The sequence below is a fragment of the Ursus maritimus genome, unplaced genomic scaffold, assembly GCF_017311325.1.
Source record: "Ursus maritimus isolate PB19 unplaced genomic scaffold, ASM1731132v1 scaffold_33, whole genome shotgun sequence".
Classification (NCBI taxonomy): domain Eukaryota; kingdom Metazoa; phylum Chordata; class Mammalia; order Carnivora; family Ursidae; genus Ursus; species Ursus maritimus.
In genome coordinates, this window is record NW_024425897.1 from 9,417,349 (window position 1) to 9,442,463 (window position 25,115).

The following is a 25,115-nucleotide window of genomic DNA, read 5'->3' on the forward strand; positions in this document are numbered from 1 at the left end:
CTCAAAACAAGAAGTAAAACAGAAAATGCTATACTCCCTGATCTAGCATTTCTGGAGCTAGATCCTACAGCTACATTTGGGCCCACGAGCAAGGACGTATGTAGGCAGATACTTACTGTACCGTTGCTTGGACTCGCAGAAGATGGAAACAGCCCGAATGTCCGTCCGCAGGCACCAGCTACGACCTGTTCACACAAGAAATTCTGAGGTGGGTCTGTTTGTACTGATAGGTTAAGAAAAGCAAAGTGCTGGTAGTATCTGGAATGTGCTGCCATTTGTTTGGTAACTATCTCTGCGGATCTGAGTCTAGTCATGTACAGAATATTCCCGAAAAAAGCCCCAAATCTAGCAACAAAGTTTGCCTCTAGGGAGAAAAACTAAGAACTGAGGAAAGGTGGGAGGGATCTTTTGTGTGGCTTACATTTTACCAACGGTCCAGAATCTAGCCCTCTCCATAGAGAAAAAATTTTAAAAAGCAAACCACTAGCTGAAGATAAAGAAAACAAGGTCGCCCCGCCGGCCTTAGCACAGTGTCGGGCACACAGGGGACCCTCAGGCCCGGGTTGAATTCCCTGACTGGCTGGGAAGGCCCAGAATCTGTGGCAGGATGCTAAGGCTCCTGAGAGGTGTCGGGCCCTGGGGTGGGACGGGCCCAAGGACCTCAGGACCAGGCAGTGCCACGTGAGGAAGGTGAAGAGGCACGTGATGGGTCCTCAGTAAGGTGGGGGGGGGAGACAGGGAAGCCCAAGGGCACAGCTGGGACTGATTGGCTCTCCCCTAAAGCATTTCTTCTAAAGGCCTGGGTCGTAGGGGTAGCCTATTGGTGCTTATTTTTCTGATGCAGTGATGTTGGGAAGGCCCAGGCTTGGGGAACTGGGAGTGAGCATGCTCTCTGCCTCAGTTTCTCCCTGCAATTTTTTTTTCTTTTAGATTTTATTTATTTGAGGGACGCCTGGGTGGTTCAGTTGGTTAGCGTCTGCCTTCAGCTCAGGTCACGATCCCAGGGTCCTGAGTTCGTGCCCCACGTTGGGCTCCTTGCTCAGGGGGGAGCCTGCTTCTCCCTCTGCCTGCTGCTCCCCCTGCTTGTGCTCTGACAAAATAAAAAAATTTTTTAAAAAAGATTTTGAGAGAGACGCTTTAACCGACTGAGCCACCCAGGCACCCCTCTCCCTGCAAATGTTAAGACTCTGTTGGGTCCCATCATGTCAGGTGCCATGTGAGTGGGAGAAAGGCACGATCATGGTCAGGTCCTGCCCACAATGGCTTGAGGCCCGAGCACAGCTTTATACAGGAGGGCAAATCCCGGGTGTTTGATGGTGGTCCCAGGTACTCCATTCAAGCAGGCCAGCCTTTCTCCTAACCCCCAGGTACGTGGTCCTGGACCTCCTCACCCAACACCACTCCACCGCGGACAGCGATCCTGCACTTCAAGCCCGCCTTCAGGGGTAGAAGGGTGGGGAGCCATGACCCTGGCAGTGCACGCACCGGGATCTCGGATGGGAGCCAGGCCCCCCAGCAGCAGGAGCAGCAGGCGACGTTGCAGGCCAGGGTGAGCCTCCTCGAGGGCTCCAAACCCTTCTCTAGTCCACGCCGGGGGCATTCCAGCTGCATCGGTGTAGGGGCTCCCGAGCCCTGGACTTTCAGGTACCCTGAGAACTGGACTGTGCCATCAAGGGATGTGGTCGGCTCTAGACTTTTCAGCCGCAGGGGTCAGAGGTGGGGCACCAGAGGGCCAGGCACTCCTGCAGGTGCTCTTCTTTCAGCCGCCCAGCACCAGGAAGGCAGCAGTGGGTCAGAAGTGGGCAGTGCAGGGAACAGCTGGGCTGAAATGGGGTGAGGGCACCCAGGCTGCTCCCCCCACTTAAAGGCAGGCGGAAGGCCCCCGGGCCACCAAGCATTGAGAACCATAGACAGCTTTGCTATCGGGCCCTGCCCAGGGTCTGGCTGCCTTCCCCTGGGATCCAAGCCAATGCCAGCACTGGGGCCACACGGGATGACCTTGCTGGCAGCTGGGTGGGCACCAGCTTAGGACCCCCACTCAGCCAGCCGCAGATGCAGGCTGGGGAAGAGCCTGCCTTACAGGCTTGGTGCCCCGCCTACCCAACTGTTCCCTCTCCTGCAACAGCACCCCACCAGAGTACCTCCCCACGGCTCTTGGAGCCTTCGTGATGGCAGGGAGCGGAGGAAAACCAAAACAGAAGTCAGCCCTCTTGGCCAACATCAAAAGGCGAGACGGCTGGGTGGAGTTACAATCAAGGGCAGGAGCTGTGCCAGGGTGACCCGAGGCCTCAGAGGTCCGTTTTTAAGGACAGAGTAGAGGGAAAGGCGCTGTCCTCAGAGTGCCAGGGGAGGGGCCTGGCACACAGCTCGAGCCCTTGATCCTGGACCCAGGACCCCACCCACAAGAGCCTCAGGACCTGACACACCGGCCAGGGACACACTTGATGTCATTATTTTTATTCACTTTCTCTTTCTGAAAATAAGAGTTAACATACATTATATATACATGTGTGTATATTACGTGTACGACAGTATACGTACATATGTATATGTACGCGCACGTATGTATGCTACGAATATTACAGGTACTGCAGGGCTCAGAACACCGCCCTCAATCACGCGGAGGCCATTTTCAGTTCTGACATTTGGTGGAGGGGAAAAAAGTGTCCGTGATTGCCAAAAGCAGAATCTTTATTATTAAACAGCAGTACAGGAAAACCTAATGCTCTGTCAGACACAACTGAAATTTGGGAGGCCACGGGGAGGGTAGCAGACACTAAGGAGAAACCCCAAAGAAACCCCAGATGGGAAGTACCCCGCTCACCCACGTGCCCCATCCCTGTCTGCTCCAGGAACACAGGGGATGCCAAAGACTGTATCGTAGGCAGTCACCGTCCTCAGGGGCAAGAGAAGGAGTGGGGTGAGGGGTGAGTGGGTGTGTGTCACTGCAGGGGAGCAGGAGCCTGGGCCGGGGCTTTGGACGTTTCTGCCCAGTCTTGCTCGTGTGGGTCAGTGCTCAGGAGGCAGAGGCCTGAGTGCCACAACCACAGGGGCCCAGCCTGGGTGGATGCAGAGAGGGACGGAGGGTAGGGGTGTAGGCCCCGGGAGCCCCAGACCCCCGACAGAGGAGCTCTCCTGGTCCACCAAGGGATCCTCCACACACACCAGGACAGCCTGGCACGAAAGCAGGCAACGGGGAGGCCCTCTAACACTGACCAAAGAGAGACTGAGGGGCAAGGGGCTTCCCGGGCCAGGAGCCCAGAGGGAGCCACACACTCGCCCTGCAGGCACCGGTCGGGAAAAGGAAGAGAAGAACCCTGGGTCTGCCTGATCAGCTTCGGTGGCCTCTCTGGCTCTGTCTCCTTTGGTCCCCTCTTCACCTGACCCTGTCAGCAGCAACGGAAGAAGGGAGTCCCCGAGCACTGGGGTACACTGAGATTTCACTCCAGGAGGAATGCTGCCCTGCCCCGAGGACCCGGGTGGGCCCGGCAGTCAGGACCAGGGAACTCCGTGGTGGCCAGGAGCCTTGTTCAGCCTCTCCAGGAAGGAGGTACTGCCACTCCGAGGGGGCTCCTTGTTGGGGCTGGCAGAAGGCTGGGGTGGGCACTGGATGGGGCCTCAGTTCTTGAGGATGGTCTCGTAGGCCTGGTACACGTGTTGGGACACCTCTGGTGCTCGACATTTCAGGGACAGCTGCAGGGGGAGAGAGAGGACAGGGGATGGAGAGGGCTCCAAGCTCCCCGGGCTCCTCTCTGGGGCTGGGAAGGAACACAGGGAGCGACGAGAGCGTGCGAGAGCCAGATGGAAGAGTGTGGTGTGCACACGTGGCCTGGCGGCGGCGCGGCTGGGGCAGATGTGTAGTAAAGCAGAGGGGGTGGCTGCTGCGGCCAGCTGGGCGCGGACCAAATATACTTGCAGCCCACACACCTGCTGTCAGCCCAGCCACCGCGGCCCTAGCTGCGAGCAGCATGAATCATGAGCGGGCGGCTGGCGGCGAGGGCCCAGCCCCCGCCCCACAGAGCTGCTGGGGCCCGTCACCGCCTGTGAAGGGCTGGGGTCTCCGAGCAGGTCTCTGCTTGGAGAGATGGGGGCAGAGGGCGCCGGGGAGTCTTCCTGGGTTCCGGCACGAGGCTCTGCCGCTGTGAGCCGGGAGCAGGCAGAGGAGGAACAAGAGCCACCAGCACTTCTGCCAAAATCACTGCTGCTGAAGGGTGCGATTAGAAAGGGGAGGAGCGGATGGAGCTCCGGAAGTCAGCCGTGGTGGCCCTGCGGGGCCCCAATCTTCTCTGAAGGGCTCTGTGCACACTGTGCGTGCTGAGAAGTGGGGGTACCAGCTCCTCAATCAGGTTCACCTGGTTGGGAAGCTTTGGGGTGCCCCGTGCCTGTGGCCTGCGTGCATGTCTGCCCGGCTTTGGGGAGCGGCAGGGTGAGGCGAGGCTAGGAGAGGCAAGGTGCACTGGAGCCAGGCCAGGAGACGGGCGGTGCAAGGTGTGGCTGGGGAGAATGGAGGGGAAAGAGGAAGAGAAAAGCAATCTGCTAACCTCCAAGTCCTGCACCACGGGCGCCAGCAGGGAAGGTGGGCATGCAGCAACCAAACACAGGGAGATGGAAGTTACCACCACCGAAGCCCCCACCGCAGCCCCCGCCCAACCACAGTGCCAGCACTGCCAGCGGGGCCCGGAGAGCAATGTCTGGAGGGCCGTGCCTGCCAGACACTGGGGTGCAGGGGGAGAAGCAAAGCCTGGTGCTCTCTGGAGCCTGGAATAGCAGCACCGCCTCCAGGACAACCACGCACTTCGTGGAAGCCATGTCCTGACTGGGGTCTGACACGAAGGCCAGGAAGGACAAGATGCTCGCCATCAGTGCCCTCCTAGGTGGGCCCTCTGGCAGGGAAGAGTGGGAGGAGGGCCAAGGCCTGGGCCCAGCAGTGCCATTTCCCAGTCAGGTAGGCCTTGGGCCACCTGTGTCACCTCATGGGGCCCAACTGTATAGAATCTTCTAGTCCAACTCACTGGTGACACAGTTTAGTGTCTTACCTAGGTAACCTGATGGGACTGAGTTGGAAGCTAGGCACAGAATTCTGATGCTCGTTCACGTCAGGTTCAGAGGGACCCCAGCCTAGCTGGGCTAGAGCGCCCCCCATCAGACTGACCCCTGCTCTGGGAAGGAGCGAGGGAAGGAGAGGCTGCCCGGCACACGGAGGGAGACACCCCAGGGCTGGCAGGGCAGGAGCGGGGAGCCTCACCGTGAAGCTGGGGTTGCCCGGCTGGATACGCAGCTCCGCCAGCACCCAGATGCCGTTGGTCAGCTTCAGGGACTGGTAGAGCATGTCCTGGCCCTCCACGTTCCTCTTGGCCACCGTGAAGATGTTGCTGCTCTGCAGCCTGCTGCTCACGGCCTCTGAGAGCGAGAAGGGCCCCCAGTCAGCAGTGGGAGAGGGCCGGGGGTACAGGTGAGGGGCAGTGTGGACAGGCGGGAAGGCAGGGGAGGGCTGGCACGTCCTACCCGCATTGAGGGGGCAGTCTCTGATCTGGAACTGGGCTTCATTTTCATTGGGGATGTCCTTCCACGTGGCCAGGAACATCTGCCGGTCTGAGGGGGGGGGGCAAGGTAGAAGATGGGACCCTGATAAACTAACATCCAGCAGAAGTGGGTCTTTTGGGGGTGCCAACTTGAAGCGGAAGGCAGGCAGTAGCTCTGCCACAGCCCCCTCTTGCTTCCCCGAACAAACCTTCAGCTCTGTGACAGCGGTCACCAGTGCTGCTCCCAAAAGATCCTGGGCTCCCCACCCCCTTGGGCCTTAAATCTCTCCTTCCCAGCACCCACATATGCACTCCCTCTTGCCCTGGCCCCAAGCAGCCTGCTCATTAATCACAGCCTGTGTCACAGGGCTTCTGTGGTGACCGAGAGATGATGTGGGCAAAGTTCTCTGCTCAGCTCTGAGCTGGCAGTGAGCCCTCCCGACATGCGGATGAGTCTTCTTAGGGGTTCCAGCCAGGGCACAGGAGATGGACATCGAGTGTGACACGGTCTGGGCTCCCCAGCTCGGGAGGCTGTGGGAGGAGTGCCTAGAGACTATGGGCAAGGCGGAGGGGCAGGCAGAGCAGAACTTAGGAGTGAGACAGCTCCGACATGGCAAGGCCCCCACCGTGGGACAGAGCTGGCTAGACGACACCCAGGGGTCCTTGATGCAGGTGTGACCCTTGCCTCAGGCTCTACAGAGGGGGTGGCGACTCACAGACTCCATCGTGGGGCAAAGCCAATCGTTATATTCCGGGGACCCTCAGGGCACCCTCAGGACTTACCCATCTTCCCATCCTCCACAAAGAGGACGTGCAGTGGGTACAAAGTGCTGAAGTAGAAGACATCAATGTTGTTCTTCACGGCCACCTAGGAACAAGGCCACCCGATCGGTCCCTGATGCTTGACACGACCGCTGAGGCCCCAGGAAGGGCCTGCTCCCTGTGCCTCCACCTGAGCAGGTCCCCTCACACACCTTCCCTGGCCACCACACCCCTCGTCCCCTCGGATCAGGCCTTCCCTGCCAGATCTCTGGCGAAGAGCACAACTCCACAGACACACCCCTTTGCCAACAAAGGCCAGGCCCCAGACCTCTCCACCAGGCTCCTCCCCTGCGGTAGGGGGGCAGGTAAGGAGTGGGGTGCTTAGCCTTGCCCGAAACACACCTGGAGGTTGTTCAGAGGCTCCATCTTCATGACCGAGCCCACCGTGTTGAGAGGCAGGGATATCTCCACAGTCTGGTTGGGGCTGAGTGGTGCGTGGACCTGGAGGGGGGCAGCAGGGGCCAGGCCGAAGCTGGGGAGAGAGAAGCCCCCGCGGGAATGGCAGGGGGAACAGGTGCTGACGTGGGATGGGGGCTCCTCAGGCTCCAGAGCTGGCAGGAAGCCTCTCCAGCAAGCCGGCTGCACCTCAGCTCTAGGCCCAGGACAGACAGACAAGTTCCTGACCCCCACTCTCAATGGCTGTGTGGACGGGAGGAATGAGCCCTGGGCCAGCTGCAGGCCTAAAGCCCATCTCTGCTCCACTTTTTCTTCTGGGCTACGCACTGAGCAGGCCCAGGTGAACACAGCCTTGCTCTGTCGTGCACTTGAGGAGCTCCAGCTAACACCAGCTGCTTGTAACTGAAGACTCTGAGCACCCAAGTTTCTGCTACCAATCCCCATCTTCCAAGAAGGATGTAACCATCCCAAGCAAGATACCAGGTTTTACTGTCTGGGCTACAACTGGTCAGAGAGAGATTCAGGAAAGCCCTACTTCTTAGTAAAGCAACACATAGGTAAATCAGGAGGGGAGGACCCCCATGAGTGTGAGACACAGGACCACGAAGTGACAGCTCACTGTGCCCAGGCTGGGGTTTGACATTACACCAATTCCTACCCTCATAAAAACAGCGAGAGGTATACATTCTCTCATCTTCCAAGACATGGAAACTTAGGGAGGGGCAGGCCTGTGCTCAGAGCCTATGGGATGAGCAGCACGGCTGAGATCCAGAGCTTGAGCTGCCTGACCCGGCCTGCACTCTGCCCGCGATGGCTCAGACCTGCCTGGGACCCGGTGGGAGACGATGTGGGGAACCCCAGGCCTCTGTGGTGGCCCGGCTCTTCAGGCTTTCCTGGAAGCTCCCCCACTGCCTGCTGTGTGATCCTGGGCAAGGAACTGGCCCTCTCTGAGCCCAGGTGTCATTATCTACGGAAAGCAGGACAATGGCATTGACTTCACTGGGCTGTCAAGTAGCTCAAAGTAAGATAATAGTTCTAAAGTCCTCGGCACAGGGCCTGCCACCCAGGGAGTTGTCAGCACGCTGTGAGTCTGTTGTGAGCCATCATCGAGACTCCCCCTTGCAGCCTAGAGTGCTTCTATGAACTCTAGGGCCGTCTGAGGATAAGGAGCAGAGCCGACAGCGGGTCAGGACCCACTGGCCTGTGGGCTCCCCCTGAGGAAGCAGCCCCTTCAGTCAACTTCTTAGAGGCTCAGTTTGCTCATCACTAGAGCCGCTCAGGAAGAAGAATCATCAGGAGAGGCTGCTTGGGTCCCCCAGAGAGCCCTGGCCTAGCTGGCCTGGTCCATGAGGACCCCAACGGGGCCAGAGAGGAAACCTTCCCCAGGACCTCCAGTGCAGGGGACCTAGTGGGGTGAGGAGCCGAAGCAGCCACCACTCCCCATCAGCCTACTGACAGCTGGGCCCTGAGGTGGCAGCAACTTAGGCCTGGAGAGGAGGCTCCATCCTGTCATGTGGGGTTTTTGTCAGCAAACACTCTTTCAGCAGTGGAGGAAGGCTAAAAGAAGGGGAGACAACCTACCCCTCTGCCTGGTACTTTGGAGTCCACATAAAGAGGTCATGGGGAAGGGAAAAAAAATCCTTGCTTTAGAGGGTTTGGGGCTGAGATGCACTTGTGAGGCACCAGACCCCTCAGAGCTCCGGCCCTGCCGGCAGTCCCAGCAGCGCTCTCATCGCACTGGCCTTAGGAGCCCACCTGTTGCGGTTAAACTGGATGGCAAAGTCAGTCATGACCTGTAGGGCCTTGTTGGTCAGCTGCAGGTCCATGGAGATGGAGCCCACCTGGCGGGTGAACGTCCCTGAAATCTCCAACCCCTTGGCCTTCATGGCCGGGAGCCACACCTACAGGGAAGACAGCGGAGAAGAGGCTCGTGTATGCCACTTTCATAAAAGTTCACAGCCCACCTGAGGGTAACTGCCCCCCGCCCCCCGCCTCTTCTTCACCTTCTTTCTTCCTCTCCCTTAGAAGCCTCCCAGGTTCATCACAGCTGCCTTTACCACTAGGAGACGGCCATGTGGATCTTGGGATGAGAGGAACAATCCTGCATGGCCCACCCAGGGCCACCCCCACAGTGTGGCTGTGTATCAGAGAAGCCTGGAGTAGAGAGGTGCTCGGCGTGCCCAAGGGCTGACCTGACTCTTTGGAGGTCCAAGAAGGAACATTCAGTAAGTAGCGCTGAGAAAGGTGATGAGATGAGTGGGCCCTGCCAGCCTCCTGAAGGGCCAAGTAGAGTCAAGAAGAGCCCAAGGGCATCTGGGGCCTCAGCCAGAGCCCCAGGCCTCCCTGGCTGTCACAGTCTATCCTTCCACACAGAAGGCAGGGCTGGCCTTTTAATTGTAGAAACTGGGCTGACCAAGGACAGTACCTAAGAGGATCTCTCGACTGGCAGGCCCTCTGCTGCTTGGCTGTCACAGGAGTCTCAGCTCAAGAGCTGCCTCCTCCGGGAAGCCCTCACCTAGGTTCCTTTCCTACATCCACGCTACCATGACATTTTAGCAGATAAATGTGAGCCCGTGTGTCTGTCTCCCCTGCACCCAGTCAGCTCATCCTTGGCTTAGAGCTTGCTGTGGTGCTGGCATCCAGGCAGCGTTTGTTTGCAGAGAGACCAGCCTGAATTAAAGCCCCAACCATGCAGGACATCTGCAGGTGTCATCCAGGGCCAGGGCCGTGCACATGCCTTTGAGGCCCTTATTCTCTAGGATCCTTCACAACCCCCCGCCCCCGAGGTCAAAAGGCCCAGGCCTCCTCAAGAGCTGCCCTAAGGTACCCTGTGTCAGCGAACGTCTCACCGTCTCTCACCCCACTTCCCTCGGCACGCAGCACGCGCATCTGAGCCACAGTCAGAGTCCGCCAGGTAAGACGGCAGCCCCTGGGGTGCCCCAATCCCTCTCCCCCCTCCCTCCACAGCAGCTAAAGTCATCTTCTAAAGTACAGATCTGGGGGCACCTGGCTGACTCTTCAGCTCGGGGTCATGAGTTTGAGCCCCACATGGGGCAGAGAGATTACCTAAATAAATAAAACTTAAACTCCTCCAATGCTGTGACACTTTGCTAACCTGATCATCCTCTGTTTCCCTGGGACAAAGGTGTGAGGGCAGAATCACAGGGCTTCAGCCGCAGCTGAGTCAGGGAAGCAAAGAGCTCCAAGCCCCCCACCAACCCCCCAGAGTGGCTTCCCGGGGCCCTGCCCCTCCAGCGGGCCACCTTTCACAGCTCTCGCAGAACTGCTTCTGTCACTGGGACTGGCTACTGCCTTGGAGACCTCGTTTCTCTTGGTCACCATGGCTTCATGGAGTCTAGCACAGGTCCCACCACGGAACTAACCATCAACATTCACTGAAGGACCCAAGGAAACGTCACCACCCACTGGTCCAAATGCTTGAGAAACTCCCAAGTTCTTGCGCAGAGAAAGCCTCATTCCCTTGACCAGGAAAGCTGGAGAACATATTTACTCCCACAGGTGTGGCGGGGAGAATGCACATGGGACAAACCATTCTAGGCAGTCACATGGCTGCTAGGAAAGCGCAGATGACACACCTACTGCTTCTGAAGAAGAACGCACTCGCACCCCCGAGACTCCTGTGTCTAAGATGATGGGGAAAGTCCCGTGTTGTAAGGACTCTCTTCCAGGCAGCCTGCCCTAAGTTCCTGACCGGGTGATCCCCTAACCTCTCATTTCTAGCACTCACTGTTGGTCCACCCATCTGGGCCTCACGAAGAAAAGGCAGCGACAGCACCCATTAAAATGAACACACACGCAGAGGGCCAGCTCCCGGGGGCCAGCTCCGGACTTTATATTCCTGGCAGCTCTGCAGTCCTGGCAAGGCCGGGCGCGCACAGGACTGCAGGAGTCTTTGCTGCTCTTCTGTCACTTGGTCCTGCCTTACGCCTGTTACGTTGGGCTGTGTGCGCTGGCCTCACACATTGAGGTAGCCAATCTGGGTAGTAATTAGTGATTCTGACAACCTATGACGCTAAGGCACACAGGACGTTCTCAAACACTGGGGGGCACGATCCTATCGGGATCAGGAATGGGGGCTTTGGTGCCACCACCTGCATTCAGTTTCGACTCTGTCACTTAGTTGTTTTGTGACCTTAGGCAAAAGCACTCAGATGTCTCCATCGCAGAACAGGAAGAACAGCGCCATAAGGCTTCTGGTGGGATTTGGCGGGGTGGGGGCTGTGCCACGCCCCTGCCGTCCCTGGCACAGAAGTGTGCTGCTGCCGGCACTAAACCTGTTGTCTGCTGGGGGCTCTGGCCACCACCGCTGCAGGCACAGCTGCCACACCTGGTGAGGCCAAGGCAGGCGCTGGCTCATAGCTCCGCAGTCACAACCGAGAGGTCATCTCACCCTTAAGCCCAGCTGCGTCCTGCTCTGGGGAGGGGACCTTGGAAGAGAGAGAGGGGCTCTGGCTGGGAACCAAGTGGCAGTGAGGGGGTCAGGCCAGGTCCGTCCCCTCTAGAAGCTTCCTTGATGCTGAGGGTGTGGCCCACACCACACTCTCCTCACTGCCAGGCCCAATGTTCTTGCCTGCCTCGCAAACCCAGCTCTCCTTCCTCTTCCTTGCCCCTGGCTCCGCAACGGCACCTCTCCCGTCCTCCTTCTGGAGCCAGCATCCCTCCCTCCCTGACAGTCCCACCTCCTGAGGAGCTTTCCAGTGCAGCCTTTCGCCTCCGCCCTCAAAGGTGCCCTTGTCCAGGAGCCATCACCACACAGGAGTTCCTGCCGGTCTCCTCACCGGGCACCTTGCTTCTGTCCTAGCCCTTCCAACCTGCCCGCCACAGTGTAGCCAAAGCAATCTCTCTCCAGTGCGGATACCTTTCATCTCTGCTTAAAACCTTCTACTGGCTCCGCTGTACCAGGACTGAGAGAGACCCTCACGGCCTGGCAATGCAGACCTTGGCAGTTTTTTCCCTCCCTAATCCCTAGTCTAGGCGGGAGTCCTGGGGAGTACCAGCCCTCGGTAGCACGGTGGGCATCTATGGGGCACCCGCAGGTGGCACAATGACAGGAAGGCACCACATTCAACAGGCCGGGGTCAGGGATGCTGAGCGTGCCACCGGGAAGACAACAGTCTCCTCGCTGAGCAACTCTCCTTCATCCCTTGGTTTCAACACATCCTGAAATTGCTGGGAACCCAACTTTGGTGAAAATCAAAGAAAGCCTGTTCTTTGTTTTATTGCCACTTTACTGGGAGTCAGTCACCGCTTCAGGAACTAAGGGCCCCCCTAGCCCCATGGCTCACAGCACCCACGCTACAAACGCTGCCTGCGGCCATCTCGGTGACGCTACGCCGCTGCCAACACCTGACGACTTCGTCAGATCTGCCGGGGCAGACGTACCTGAGCCTTTACAATACTGAGCTGTATCATTTTATTCTCTTCCCTTTGTCTCCTTTACGAAGTGCTAGAATCTAATTCTGAAGTGATCTGTACAGGCAGGCTGCACAGTCCACATGTCTCCCTTGAGCACAGGAAATAGAGGATGCATTAGACAACGTCTGTCATCAACAAGGGGACCGGGTGGGACAGCCCTGAGAACTGCTGCTCCAACTAGATGGGATTTCTGCCGGTTCTCCGGGAGGTGCAGACTCCCCCTCCCCTCCAGGCCTTGGCACAGGCTGTGACAGCCACCTGGAGCCTTCTCCCCACTTTCGCCTAATTCTGGCTTGATCCATAGGCCTGAGCTCCAGCAACCCTGCTCTGGGAGGTCTTCCCAGGCCCCCAGGGCCGACCTAGCATCTCTTCCCTGTGCTCCCACAGCCCCTGGCTGCCCTCAGTATCGTGCTGGCAAACTGTTGCCCCTGGAGCCTGTCCCTGTTGGCCTGAGCTGATTCCATGGAATGGGCCATTTCAGGAACCCAGACATCAGTCAGTGTCTAACTTCCCTCTGCCCCTGCCATGGAAGGAGGTATGGTACTTACTGCTTTGGGGGCCACATACGATCCTGATAGCGTGCCCACGCCACTGGTCAGGTCAAAAAGGTCACTCAGGCCACTGCCCATGGATGCTCCTAGGTTGGCTGGAACTGCTGCTGCTGGGGGTGCCACAAAATTGGGGCCTCCAATCTGAAAAGGAAGGGAAAGGGGTCAGAGGCAGGCATTAGAGGTGGGACATGAGAAGCCTGGCATGAGTGGAGCAACCTGGCACTTTAGACCATGGGACAGAGCAGGAGAGGGGCTGCGGGGCTGTTGTCATACTAGCTCTAAGTTGCAGAGACAAGACAGGTTAAGGGGGTGGAGAAGAAAGACTATGCCCTCCCATGACCTGGAAGACTCCAGTCTTAGGGTTGACCTCTGGGAAAGGGCTGGGACATGTAGCCCACCGATAAAAAGGAGTACCCGAGACCATTGCTGTGAGGCTGTGCTAAGCAGACAGGAGCACACCCTCTAGGATTTCACCGAGGGCCCGTGGAAACAGAGCACGGGTGATCCTCGGGATGACCAGGCAACTTTGTCTTAGGGTGCTGAGGACGGGACACTGGATAGAAGGCCATGGCTCAGCAGGGAGGCACTGCTTTGACACTATCCACCCCTTGGGATGCTGGGCCAGCACTCAGGAAGAGCAGAGACAAAGGCTCGGTGGCACAAGGGTTGAACCATACCCCTTCAGGCTCATCCCCCATCTCCAAGCAGAAGCAGGCAGGGTGAAGAGAACAGGCAGCCACATGCAGAGAGAAAAGCCAGGAAAGAAGACAGAGACAAGAGAGAGAGGGAAAGAGGGAAAAGATTAGTCACTGCTGCTCCACTGAGAGGAGTCTGGGGTGAGACGGTGTCAGGCTTAAGGGGGGCTCAGACTATCTCGATGAAGGGCACTACTTCTGGGGCCTCACTCCACCACCCACATCTTGTGCCATGGCCTTTCCTACTCTTTCCTGTGTGATGCCTTCGGGACCTGAGCCAGACATGCCCAAGTGACACGGGCTCTGCTACCCCTTCCTCCTGGCTCCACCAGTTGCCTGAAGAAGTCCCAGGGAGATACCCAGTGCAGCCTTACCACCCCCTTCTACAGGGGAGGAGGGACTGTCCCTGACCCTTCATGGGCCTCTCAGGCCTCCTGGGCTATTGTCCCAAGCTGGTACAGGGTGTGGGGGTAAGTGGACACCAGTCTAGCTCCTCTAGCCCTACGGGCTCCAGATCTCTTGGGGCTCCGTGGCCCAGCAAAGGGCTAAGTCCCATTTCTGCCACATACTGTGTGCTTTTAAAGGGAAGGTCATCTGAACTTTTGAAGCCTCAGTTTTCTCCCCTCTAAGTAGGGAGCAACACAGTCACCTTCATAGACAGGTGTACCCTGAGGCCCTTGGTTGGTAAATGGCACAGGCAGGGCGCTCAGTGATTGCTCCTCTAAAGGTCATTATCAATGTCATCCAGAGGGGGCCCCAGGACATACCAGGCTGTCGAGGCCTCCACCAAGAAGGTCCACGGCTCCCATCTGCACTGAGGTGGTGGCCAGGGGTGGGCCGCTCACCGGGGGGCCGAGGTCCAGGTTGAGGAGGTCACCCAGCAGGTCGCCCTGGGTGGGGATGACATCCGGCTGCTCACCAGAGGGTGCTCCAGCAGGGGCCGTCTCAGGGCTCTCTGTGCTCTCGCTCCTGTGACAACACAGGAGGGGGAGGGTCAGTGGGGTGGGTGCTAGGCTGTTTCAGGGAGGTCAGAGTCCTCAGTCTCCAGGATCCTCCCCCAGGACAGGTCCCTGGGTCTCCACATTGTTCCAGAAGGGCTATCTAACTACATGCCCCCTCCTCTTCCCCTTTCCCACACATGATCCATCTTCTTGGCTCCCCAAAAGAACCAGCATCATGGGGGTGAGTGAAGGGAGGGACCCTCTGTATTTCCACCACTCAGTGCACTCTAGAGACTGGATGCCCACCCTGGAGCACTGGGTCCCCAGGCCAAACCAACCACCGCGGGGTGGCAGAGGAGGGCGAGAAGAACAGGGCTCTGGAATTAGAATCAGGTCTGGGCCTAGCTGTGCTGGCTGTGGGATGCTGCACCAGGCCTTCAAGTTCTCTGTCCTGTTGTCCTCGTCTGTTAAATGGGGATACCTCTTAGAGCTGCTGTAAGGATCAAATGAGGTCACCCTGGTACGTAGTAAACATTCATTATAAAGTCACTAGAATGCAAGCGCCTGTGTGGCTCAGTAGGTTAAGCGTCCGACTCTTGATTTCGGCTCAGGTCATGATCTCAGCTTGTGGGATCGAGCCCCACATTGGGCTCCACGCTCAGTGTGAAGTCTGCTTGAGATTCTCTCTCCCTCTGCCCCTCACCCCGCTCACACTCTCTCTAAAATAAATAAATTGATTAATTAAAAAAAAAAAGTCTAGAATGGTAATTTCCCTCAGACTCAGGCCTGGCCAGGAGTTACCACATCAGGCCTGAGTGCCTGGGCTAATGAACTGGAAAACCAGGTGGGGAGGCTCAGCCTGGAGACTGGCCCACTTTACTCACGAGGCGGTGCGAGGGGGCAGGCTCTTGTGCACCACGCCCCGGCCCCCCTCCACAAAGGCGCTGGGAGGCTTATGGTAGACGGAGGCCAGGGTGCCAATGTAGCAGATGAGCTCGTCCAGCAGCGTGGGCTCGATGAGATCTGTCTCTTCAGAGATGAGGGGCTTCTCAGCCAACACCACCTCCTTGGCAGCCACTGGGTCCGTGGAGAGCAGACGCCAGTAGATGTAGCCACGGTCCCGCAAGTCCGGGTTATCGGAGTCCTTAAGCAGCGGGGAGGTGATGAGAAGCAAATTAAAACTCGGAGCAGAGCAACTGGCTGAAAAGGAAAGAGCTCCTCCCAAAACCCCATGACCCAGGTATGGTCACAGCACTGGCCGACAACACTGATTCTGAGCAGTCCCATGAACCTGTCCCTAAACATGGCCTGGCCCCTCAATTTCCTCCCCTAGGCCATTCCCACTCCTGTCCCTACTCCTCACACCCCTCCAAAACCTGCCCTCCCTATCCTACAAACCCTCTGGTTCTCCTGGACCTCCCTCTCCTCTTTGGTTTGCAGTTTGTCTCAACCTTACCATGTGACCCACTCCATCTTGATTTATCTGAGACTGAGCTCCCTGAGCAGGGATCCTGGATTACTCTAGGGCCACCCCCCAGTGAGGCCAGTCTTTGGGGCAGGACCTTGGCACGAAGGTCTGGCTGGCTCCTTGGACCAAAGCGCCCTCTGTGGAGTGAGACCTGCACTGGGTGCAGCAGAAAGGCGGGGGCACTGACCTGAGTGGCCAAGCTGAGGACCTGCTGCACCAGCTCCTGGGTCTCTGTCGGCTTCTTCAGAAAGAGTTTCACGATGGCTGTCAGTAGCTGCAGCTGGACCTGCGAGAAGACAGAGGTGACGAGGAAGAAGTAGCAAGGGCTTCATGAGGGGATGGGAGGAAACCAAATGAGGGCCTTAAAGATGGAAAGGGGCATTTTTCAAAGGCCTTGGAAGCTGAGAGCAGCCTTCCCAGGTTTGGAGTTGGCCAAAGAAGAGACCAAGGCCAGAGGGCTGTTGATAGTGCTGAGTCATCAGGACCTTGGCATTACCACTAAGGAAGGAGACGACCACTACTATTTGGCATCCCTACCCTTGGGTCCCAGAAACCTGCCAGAATTCCCAGCCTCACAGTGCCTTAAGGAATTTGCAGCTTAAAAAGGCAACACGTGTGGCTGGTGTGCTTCTTAAAGGGACCATCTGTCAAGAAGCAGAGATGCTGCCAGCGACGGATTGGGCCAGGAGGGCCCACGGAGTCAGCCTGTCATTGAGGAGCTGGGCTTCTAGCAGAAGGTGGGAACCACTCCTGCCCAGCCCTCTCAGCCCCCGTCTCTCACGCTGCTGCTGCTGCTGCTGTCTTCACCTGATCATGCCCCCTGCTGCCCTCGGCCTGGCCAACATCTTCTCACCCCTCAGAGCTCATGCTGTCCCCAGCACCCCCACGCCTCTGCAGCCTCCTGCATCACCCCCCCCCCATCAGCACCACCCCACACTATTAGAAATGCTTTTCAGCCACCGGCCTCTCCTGTGGAGACAGCCGTCTGAGGGCAGAGATCATGCCTGTCACCGCAGTATCCCTGGTTATTGCTCTATCGAGTGTCCAGTGTAGAGCAGGCACTTAAGAAAAACCTGCTAACTCAAAAAACATCTCTGAAAGAACAATTCTCTGCACATAGTCCTTCCCTAGCCACATCTCACTTTTGCCAGTCCTGGGACAAGAAGGCAGTCTGAGGCTCCCGAGCCAGGATCAGGGACAGGCCTGTGGCAGGAGGGAGGGAACAGGGCTTACAGCATCTCCCGGGTGTGGCCCGCAGGATGGAGGGTAACAGAATGGGCTAACAGCAGGAGGCAGGATGGAAGAGATGTGGTCCGTTTCTGGAACCAAGCAATCCAGAGTCCTTGTCATTTGGTTACACATGGGCCAACAGGAGAGGAGCTGGCTGGCTGTTGCCAAAGTAGGAGGCAACCCAGGGAGTGGCTTCTAGAACCTGGCTTCATCCCCTGGCCAGGTAGTCCAGGGGAAGCCACTTATCCTCATTTTGGTGGGGAGAAGGGTGGCCTGCTTCGGGGGGTTCTTGTGAGCTCACAAAATTGATTTATGACCACTGACTTTGAAGCTACAGTCACATCACACCTCATTTGAACGTGAGTCTGGACAAGTCATACAACGTCTCTGAGTTCGCTTCCTCATCTATAATGTTAGTATAAATACCTCACAGGATTAATGGGAGAGCCCATGAGACAAGAACTGTAAAGAACGTATCGTGTATTCTGCTCAATACACAACACCTGTCACCGTGTTCATCAATATCACCACAGCCAGCACACAGGGATTCTTTACCAAGTTCTCAACCCAGGTCAGCTGGCTGTCTGGCATCATTCATCACTATCGGGTCTGCTACACTGCCTAGGAACTCCGGCCACTAGCCTGAGTCCTCCCACCCCTCCCCAACACACTGACACCCGCATGTTAGCCTGCATGTTCAGGACAACCCTCCTGCAATGATGCCACTGCCCCTGCCATCCAGACAGGGGCAAGATGCAGGTTGGACTGACATACCAGCCCGGACAAGACTTTCTGAGCTCCCTGTCCATGGCTGGAGAGGCCTAGGAGACCAGGACAAGGTGGCTCAAAGAGACAATCTAAAGTAAGATCCCTGGGGCACCTATGTGGCTCAGTCGGTTGAGCATACAACTCTTGATCTCGGCTCAGGTCTTGATCTCAGGGTAGTAAGTTCAAGCCCCATGTTTGGCTCCACGCCCAATAAATATAACGAATACATATACATAAATAAAGTATAATAAATGAATAAAATAAGTTCCCAAACTGCAAAGCATTAAACAAGTATAAAAACTTTGGTGTTGTGAACCCAGGAGGCAAAGGGAGCTGGCCCCTGAATTAAAACCACCATCGCCCTTATCCAGCTACCGTGTGCAGAACACTGAGTGGCCAGTTTATACACATCAGCCAATCAGCTTTGCAACAACCCTGTGCTGGAGACAAAGAAACAGGCTTGGCAAGTTTAACTTGTTCCAGGCCACCCAACGGGGAGGAGCATAGATTAGATTCATTTCCTCAAGCCAGGCTCCTGCTCAAGCTTTCCCTTGTGACTTTTTCAAGCCGGGGCTCTCCAGCAGGCTTTGGCCAAGGGGGAAGCAGCTACAAAAGATTTACTTTATAGTATATGGGCAGAAACACCCCTCAGAGGACATCCTCTGCAGTAATCCCAGGCAGGACTTGATTGCAGGGGCACAAGGGATCCCAAGCCAGGCTCTGCTTCTCTCAGAGACAAGCAAGTGAGGAGGCTAGTAATGGTGAAAGTAAAAGCAGCCCAGGGCAGGCTGACAGCGGACTTGGCAGGTGGCGGTGGGAGTCAGTGATGGTAGGAGTTAGTACTATTATTTTGTGATGGACATCTGTTGTTTTTGCCCACCCAGCATCTAATCTGTCTTCTGGTAACAGAAATGCTGGCTTTCCTTCAAAGAATCACCCTCCTCTCTGCCCCCACCGAGCCTGGGATAGGAGTCTGACAGACCAGGCCAATTGGAATCATGGCGATTGGCTCAGGATAATGCAAACAGGCCTGGACCACTGCTGGAAGTACCAGGGGGAAGGGAGTTAGGGGAGTCACTATGCCTGGAACCACTGACCCCACGTAGGCCCTACTCCTGGGAGTCTTCCTAAAGGAGAAGCCGGGGGGCGGGGGGTGCAGACGGACACAGCCCTGATGCCACCATCTGGGCATCCGCACCCAAGCATGCTGGAAGAGAACACACTCCCGGAACTTATCAGCTACAGGAACCAGTAGGTCCCCTTTGTTGCCTGGACCAGTTTAGTTTTATTTATTTATTTATTTATTTATTTATTTATTTATTTATTTTTATTTTATTTTTTAAAAAAGATTTTGTGTATTTATTTGACAGGACAAGCAGAGGGAGCTGCAGAAGGAGAGGGAGAAGCAGGCGCCCCACTGAGCAGGGAGCTCCATGCAGGGTTTGATCCCAGAACCTTGGGATCTCGACCTGAGCTGAAGGCAGATGCTTAATGACTGAGCCACCCAGTACCCCATGGACCAATATATAAATATAATATAAATATAAACCAATTCTGATCAACACCAATTACCACCATTAGTGAGTGCTTATCATAGGCTGGGCACACATTAAGGACATTGCACAAAGCATTCCATTTAACTCTCAGAGCAACAGGATGAGGCAGAGTCTTATGAACCTCATTTTATAAATGAGGAAACTGAGGCTCAGAAAGGCAGAGAATTAGTGTACAGCCACCGAGCCAGGAAGGGGCAGAAGAGGAGTTTGGAGTCTGGGGTCTCCTAGTTCAAGGCTCACGCTCTCACCCAACAGGTTACACTCCCCAGTTGGGCAGCGAAGATTTCTGTGCTTACGGATACGTTTTAAAAGCCCTCCTACATGAGCAGACAGTGCCTGGTTCACAGAAAAGGAAATACAAATGAAAAGACCCTCAACCCCACTCAACAGAATTGCAAACAAAACCAACCAAGGTACACCTTGTGGTTCATCAGAGTGGCAAAAACAGTTTTCGAACTTACTAGGTTGGCAGGGAGGTAAGGGGAGGGCTATGCCACTTCTGAGATTGGCCTGTAAACCAGAACAGTCTCTACACCAAAGGAAATGTGGAACAGCTTCCCACGTCCCCTTTTACCAGAAAGAATTTATCTAACAATTTATCCCCCAGCTATACTCGCAGATGTGCCCTACATAGATTATTCATAGCAGTATTGATTAAAAGAACAGAAAACTGACACCTACATATCCATCAGGGAAGGCTGGTTACATAAACACGGCACTATGCAGCCACAAAGAGTCCCATCGGTTGGTAACAGCAGTGCCGTCAGACATATTTTTAAGGGAAAAAGGCAAGGTGCTGTATTATATGAACGTGTACAGTGTGCTACCAGTAGTGTTTATTTTTAAGTAATCTCGATACTTAACATTGGGCTCAAACTCACAACCCCGAGATCAAAAGTCACATGTTCTACCAACAGAGCCGGCCAGGTGCCCCACAGTATGAGAGGCGGGGGCCTGGGTGGCTCAGTCGGTTGAATGTCCGACTCTTGATCTCAGCTCAGGTGTCGATCTCAGGGTCACGAGTTCAAGCTGCACGCTGGGCTCCACGCTACTTATGGAGACTATTTAAAAATAAATAAATAAATGAGAGGCAACATATACACAGTGGATCCTCATTATCTGCTGAGCCCATATTTTCAAGTTGCCTATTTTCTAAAATGTACTTGTAACCCCAAAATCAACGTTTGGGGAACTTTCATTATCTTTCACAACGAAGTGCAGAGCAGTGAAAAGTTCAAGTTGCCTGAGGTACACTCCCAGCTGAGGTCAAAGGAGGGGACACTGCCTTGTTGCCTCCGCTCTCATACTGTATACGAGTGTCCTTTTCACAACCTATTTACTGCCACATCTTTCACATTTTGTTTTTTGTTGTTGCTTCACTGTTTAAAATGGCCCCCACCCCAAATGTCAGGCTGACGTGTTGTCTAGTGTTCTGAAGTGTGAGGAGGCTGATGAGCCTTATGGAGACAATATATGTGCTAGAGAAGCTTCACAAGGCATGAGTTATAGTGCTGGTGGCTGTTGAGTTCAATGTGAATGAATCAATGATATATATTAAGTAAGAAACACACAAAAAACAAGATTATGTATTGATTGACAAAAATGTTGTGATTAGAGGCCTTCAGGAACAATGGTCCAGTACTCGCTAATTCAGTGTTTGTGTGACTTTACAGAACATAATTATTACAAATAACGAGAACCAACTATGTATGTGTATGTTTCCTTGTACATAGAGGTGCGTATTCCTATACTGTCTCTGGAAGTAACCCCAAAGGCCAATAAATGACACTGATGATCTCTGTGAGAGGAACTGGGTCGCCAGGAAAGTGGTAGGAAGGAGACTTTTCACCATGCATCTGTTCCTATTTTTTCCATTTTGAAGTAAGGCAATGTATTACTTATCCAAAGATAAATATGAAATTAAAGCCCAAAATTTCTGCCTGCCTTCGGTGTCCACCAATCACAGACTGTCCCCACAGTCCCCCATAGGTAATGCAGGGTGAGAGGAAAAGGGACCACCCCTGTCAGCCCCACCTCACTTATCTGTCCACACATTAGTGCTGTATCACGGAGGGCTGCGCCGTGGAGCCTGCAGGCTGAGGGGAGGGTTTCAGGGTGGGATGGACTGTAGCGGTACCAAGCTGCCAGTCATGACCCACATCCTGGCCCAAGTCACCCCCCCCCCCCGATGGCTCACCTGGGTGCTCTCATCATGGAAGCCCTCCAGGAAGCTCTCCAGCAGCTCATCAGCATTGTCAATTCGCTCGGCGTACTCGCCTACAATCCAAATCATGGCAGCCCGGGCCTCGGGCTCATCCAGGGAGTCCAGGTTCTCACATAGTGTGGCGATCACGCTCTCATACCTAAGAGATGAGCACAAGGCCAGCATGTGAGCAATGGAAGAGCCCAGGCAACCCAGAGGAGGCCCAGCAGGGGCCAAGAGAGACAGGAGGCTGCCCCGCAAGATCCTGAGAGGGTGGTGAGTAACGGGATTTGAGCTTATCTGTGACATTTTAGTGCTTACTTAGTTTGGGGAATGGAGGAGGGGTGACTCAGGAGAAATAAGAAAAAACAACAGGTTTCTTTTGAGAATGCCATTTGTGGCAGAGAAGGAAAAGGGGAGAGGCTCCTTGTTGCTTTACCTCCCCCCGCATGCCTGTCCCCAGCAGAGCCACATCACCCTCACACGGGGAGGGGTGGGCACATACTTGTTGGGGTACTTGCGGAAGATGTCCTTGATGACCACAATGGCTTCCTGGACCACGTAGTTGACCTTGGTCTGGATGAGGTCGAGCAGCGTGCTCACACAGCGCTCTGCAGATTGCTGTGGGAAGAGGAATGTGGGCAAAGCCCTTGCACCCACTTCCAACAGAACCTCTGATGACCATGCCTTGGCCAAGGGCTCAGTCTTGTCTTGCCCCCTTCCTTGCCACAGAGATAAGACAAGAGAACACTCTCCCCAGATAATAAGTGGGAGAATGGGTACAAAATGACAGCCTGGGGAGAGCAGAGACCTAGAGAGATGGCTCTCTCTAGGCCAGTACAGCTAGAAGGCCAGTAGAGCTTCTGAGAGTGCGTAGGGTATCTGAAGTGCCTCCAGGCCAAGCCTTGAGGGCAGTGACTATGCTTCAGACTGACACCACCTCACTTCTACTTGTTTCCCAAAATGGGCCCTTATGACCCAAAACAGAAAGTCTCTACTTGAACAACCACCCCCACCCCTTATTCCAATAAGCTACACTACTAATGCCCTTGTAGGAGAGATTCTCAGGATGCCATCATAAGCACCAAGGGGAAAATGCCTCAAGGAGCTGAGCTGGGGTGACCAGCTGTCCGAGGATCTCCCAGTCCCCACTGGACTAACTTAAAGAAAGTCAGCTCAGTGGTCAAGGAACGTCACCATTGGCAGAGAATAGGAGGGATGAAATGCTAGGACACTGGGGTCTGGAACAGCCCTTGGGAGCTTGGAGAAAAGGGAATATGGATAGTCGAATCATGATTATTGCTAAAATGTTCAGCAGGCAGAGAACCCTGCTCCAAATCCCCATGAAGTGAAAGCTAAGTCTACCAGGGCCACGCCACCAGCTGGGGCTGCCCCACCGTCTTAGCTAATGCTGCAGGAGAACCCATGGTTACAGATGGGTTTGTTTCATCTGCAATAACTTGAAAGCCTAAAGGTGATCACAGAGAGAGAAGGAGCCCAATCAGATCACACAGTGGGTGCCTTAGGGCTTCCAGTGGTGACTCTCACGCCTTCCAGGACCAGGAGTAGCTGGCAGATTCTGCTAGAATCAGACTGGTTTCCTGATTTCAGCTTCCTTTCCCTCCCTGTCCCCCTACAGAGGACAGAGTCCCAGAGCCTCACCTCCACCTTGATGGCACAGCGCCCAATGGCTCGCACAGCCTTCCGTACAAAGTCCACATCCACCTCTGTTGCATACTCTTTCAGCTCTGCCAGGACCTGTGGCCCAAACAGAGAAGATGGGGGGGTGGGGTGGATCTGCTGGGGCAACCAATATGCCTGGACAATGGGGGTGCACAGACTGCTAGAAGGAAGCAGAGAGCTATCAGGTGTCCCAAGAGGAAAGCAGGGAAGAACTAGTTGGCAGGACCGGACAACCCTTGTTTAGGCTGAGCTAGCTAACACAGCCACCTAACTACCACTTTTCAATGGATGGATAATAAGTAATAGTAGGGAGAACATATGCTTTCATCACAAAAATACTGGTTAAGATTTGTTGAGTGCTTGCTTACAGAGCCCTGTGCTAAGCACTCCTCCTGAGATGAACTGTTAATGGTGAGACCAGACAGCCTGCTCAGAGACCACAGCTTGGTGTTGCTGTCCAACACCAAAGCTCATGCCCCTGGCTACAGCCCTCTGCTGACCTGGGCGATGTTGGCCTGGGAGGCCAGACGGATCATGATGTCCAGCTTCTCCAGCTTCACGTAGATGGGGTCATTGTATTTCACAAAGAAGACCTTCATTTCGTGCTTCAGGATCTCAGGCCTGGTGGCAAGAGAGGATTGTCCAAAGAGCAAAAAAAGGCATAAACCCTGTGAGAAAACCCCTTCCATGTTTACTCAGTCATTTCTGGGGTCTGAGGTAGATCCTGACATCCGTGAAGGCACTCACTGCCACGGCTGCATGTTCCTGGGCGACAGTCCACTGACTTCACCAGGTTCTGACTGGCCATTTTGTGTCCAACCATACCCCAGGACGGGAAGCGGGACTATGAGCAAGAGAGAGCTCATATTCGAGAAGTAGCAGGTGACAGGCATGGGAATCAGACCTCCATGCCAATCCCAGCTTGTGACCTCAGGCCTCTGCTTCCTCACTCATGAAATCAGAACGACACTATGTAGGAAGTGTTACCACTGCAGGCCTCAGTCTCTAGTCTTAGAAAGGCCTGGGAACTCCATTTTTGGGAGTGTTCCCACTGTTCCCTAAATAATAAAGGTGGCTAACTGTGCCTAGACCGTTTGTACAAACAATATGATTTATACTGAATATCTGCTTTCCATCTGGGAGTCTGAGATTTTGGTAGGTGACTATGTGATCAGCCCCCAATAAAAATCCAGGGTGCTGAGTCTCCAAAAGGCATCCCTGGGCAGAAAAATTACACACATGTTGTTGCATCCTGCTGCTGGGGGAAGAGTGTGCTTTGCATGACCCCCTTCATAGAAAGGAAGGAACATAAAGAAGCCCGTACGTGGATTCCTCTAGACTCCACCTGTGTATCCGTATTATGTCCATACTAAATCTAAGGTGTGAAAACAACTACACGCTGACTCCCACGAGTCCTTCTAGTGAATCTCTGAACGTGGGGGTCATCCCGGGGACCCTGACAGAGGCCTACATCACAGGGCTGTTGTGAGAATTAGACGGGAAGTATCCAGCGTAATCGATGCCTGCCTCGGAGAAGGCATCTGCTACATGGGAGCTGTCACCAGTGTTGCTGCTCCTGGTGGTACCACCCACCTCATTTTTCTTAGATGAGGAAACCTGAAAGGTGGAGGGGCTTGCACCAGGTTGCATATCTAGTGCTAATAAGGGTGGAATCGAGAGTCACTACCCTCAACTCTGCCCTTTCCAGAACTGAAGGAAGGAAGGAAAAAGAATGAGGACAGACGGTGAGGAGGGGAAAAGACACAGCAGAAAGAAAGGAGGGACCCTACCCAGGTAGTACTCAGTGCTGCTGTGCAAGCTGCAGGGAGGTGCTGGCAAAGCAA

The 25,115-nt window shown here is 55.1% G+C and overlaps 1 protein-coding gene and 1 non-coding gene across 9 annotated transcripts in view; both read right to left on the minus strand.

The window, feature by feature from the left end:
- Window positions 1–2,673: 2,673 nt before the first annotated feature.
- The window catches only part of AP1B1 (adaptor related protein complex 1 subunit beta 1), a 51,670-nt gene continuing 29,228 nt past the window's right edge, over window positions 2,674–25,115 (minus strand). For 5 of the 8 annotated variants that reach the window (XM_040619702.1, XM_040619700.1, XM_040619707.1 and 2 more), the window contains 16 exons: window positions 23,772–23,892; window positions 23,251–23,346; window positions 22,094–22,209; window positions 21,583–21,748; window positions 16,019–16,117; window positions 15,248–15,507; window positions 14,190–14,391; window positions 13,405–13,425; window positions 12,725–12,868; window positions 8,496–8,641; window positions 6,687–6,816; window positions 6,306–6,390; window positions 5,506–5,592; window positions 5,246–5,400; window positions 4,542–4,550; window positions 2,674–3,693 (listed from right to left, as the gene is read on the minus strand). In XM_040619702.1, coding sequence (XP_040475636.1) covers window positions 3,619–3,693; window positions 4,542–4,550; window positions 5,246–5,400; window positions 5,506–5,592; window positions 6,306–6,390; window positions 6,687–6,816; window positions 8,496–8,641; window positions 12,725–12,868; window positions 13,405–13,425; window positions 14,190–14,391; window positions 15,248–15,507; window positions 16,019–16,117; window positions 21,583–21,748; window positions 22,094–22,209; window positions 23,251–23,346; window positions 23,772–23,892 — 1,912 coding nt within the window. In that variant the 3' untranslated portion in view covers window positions 2,674–3,618. The remainder of the gene's footprint in view (window positions 3,694–4,541; window positions 4,551–5,245; window positions 5,401–5,505; window positions 5,593–6,305; window positions 6,391–6,686; window positions 6,817–8,495; window positions 8,642–12,724; window positions 12,869–13,404; window positions 13,426–14,189; window positions 14,392–15,247; window positions 15,508–16,018; window positions 16,118–21,582; window positions 21,749–22,093; window positions 22,210–23,250; window positions 23,347–23,771; window positions 23,893–25,115) is intronic. The other 3 variants (XM_040619704.1, XM_040619703.1, XM_040619705.1) reach the window with 3 other exon arrangements.
- Window positions 7,957–8,053, minus strand: LOC121100076. The gene has a single exon (XR_005831805.1). It is a non-coding gene; the product is annotated as a small nucleolar RNA SNORD125 (small nucleolar RNA).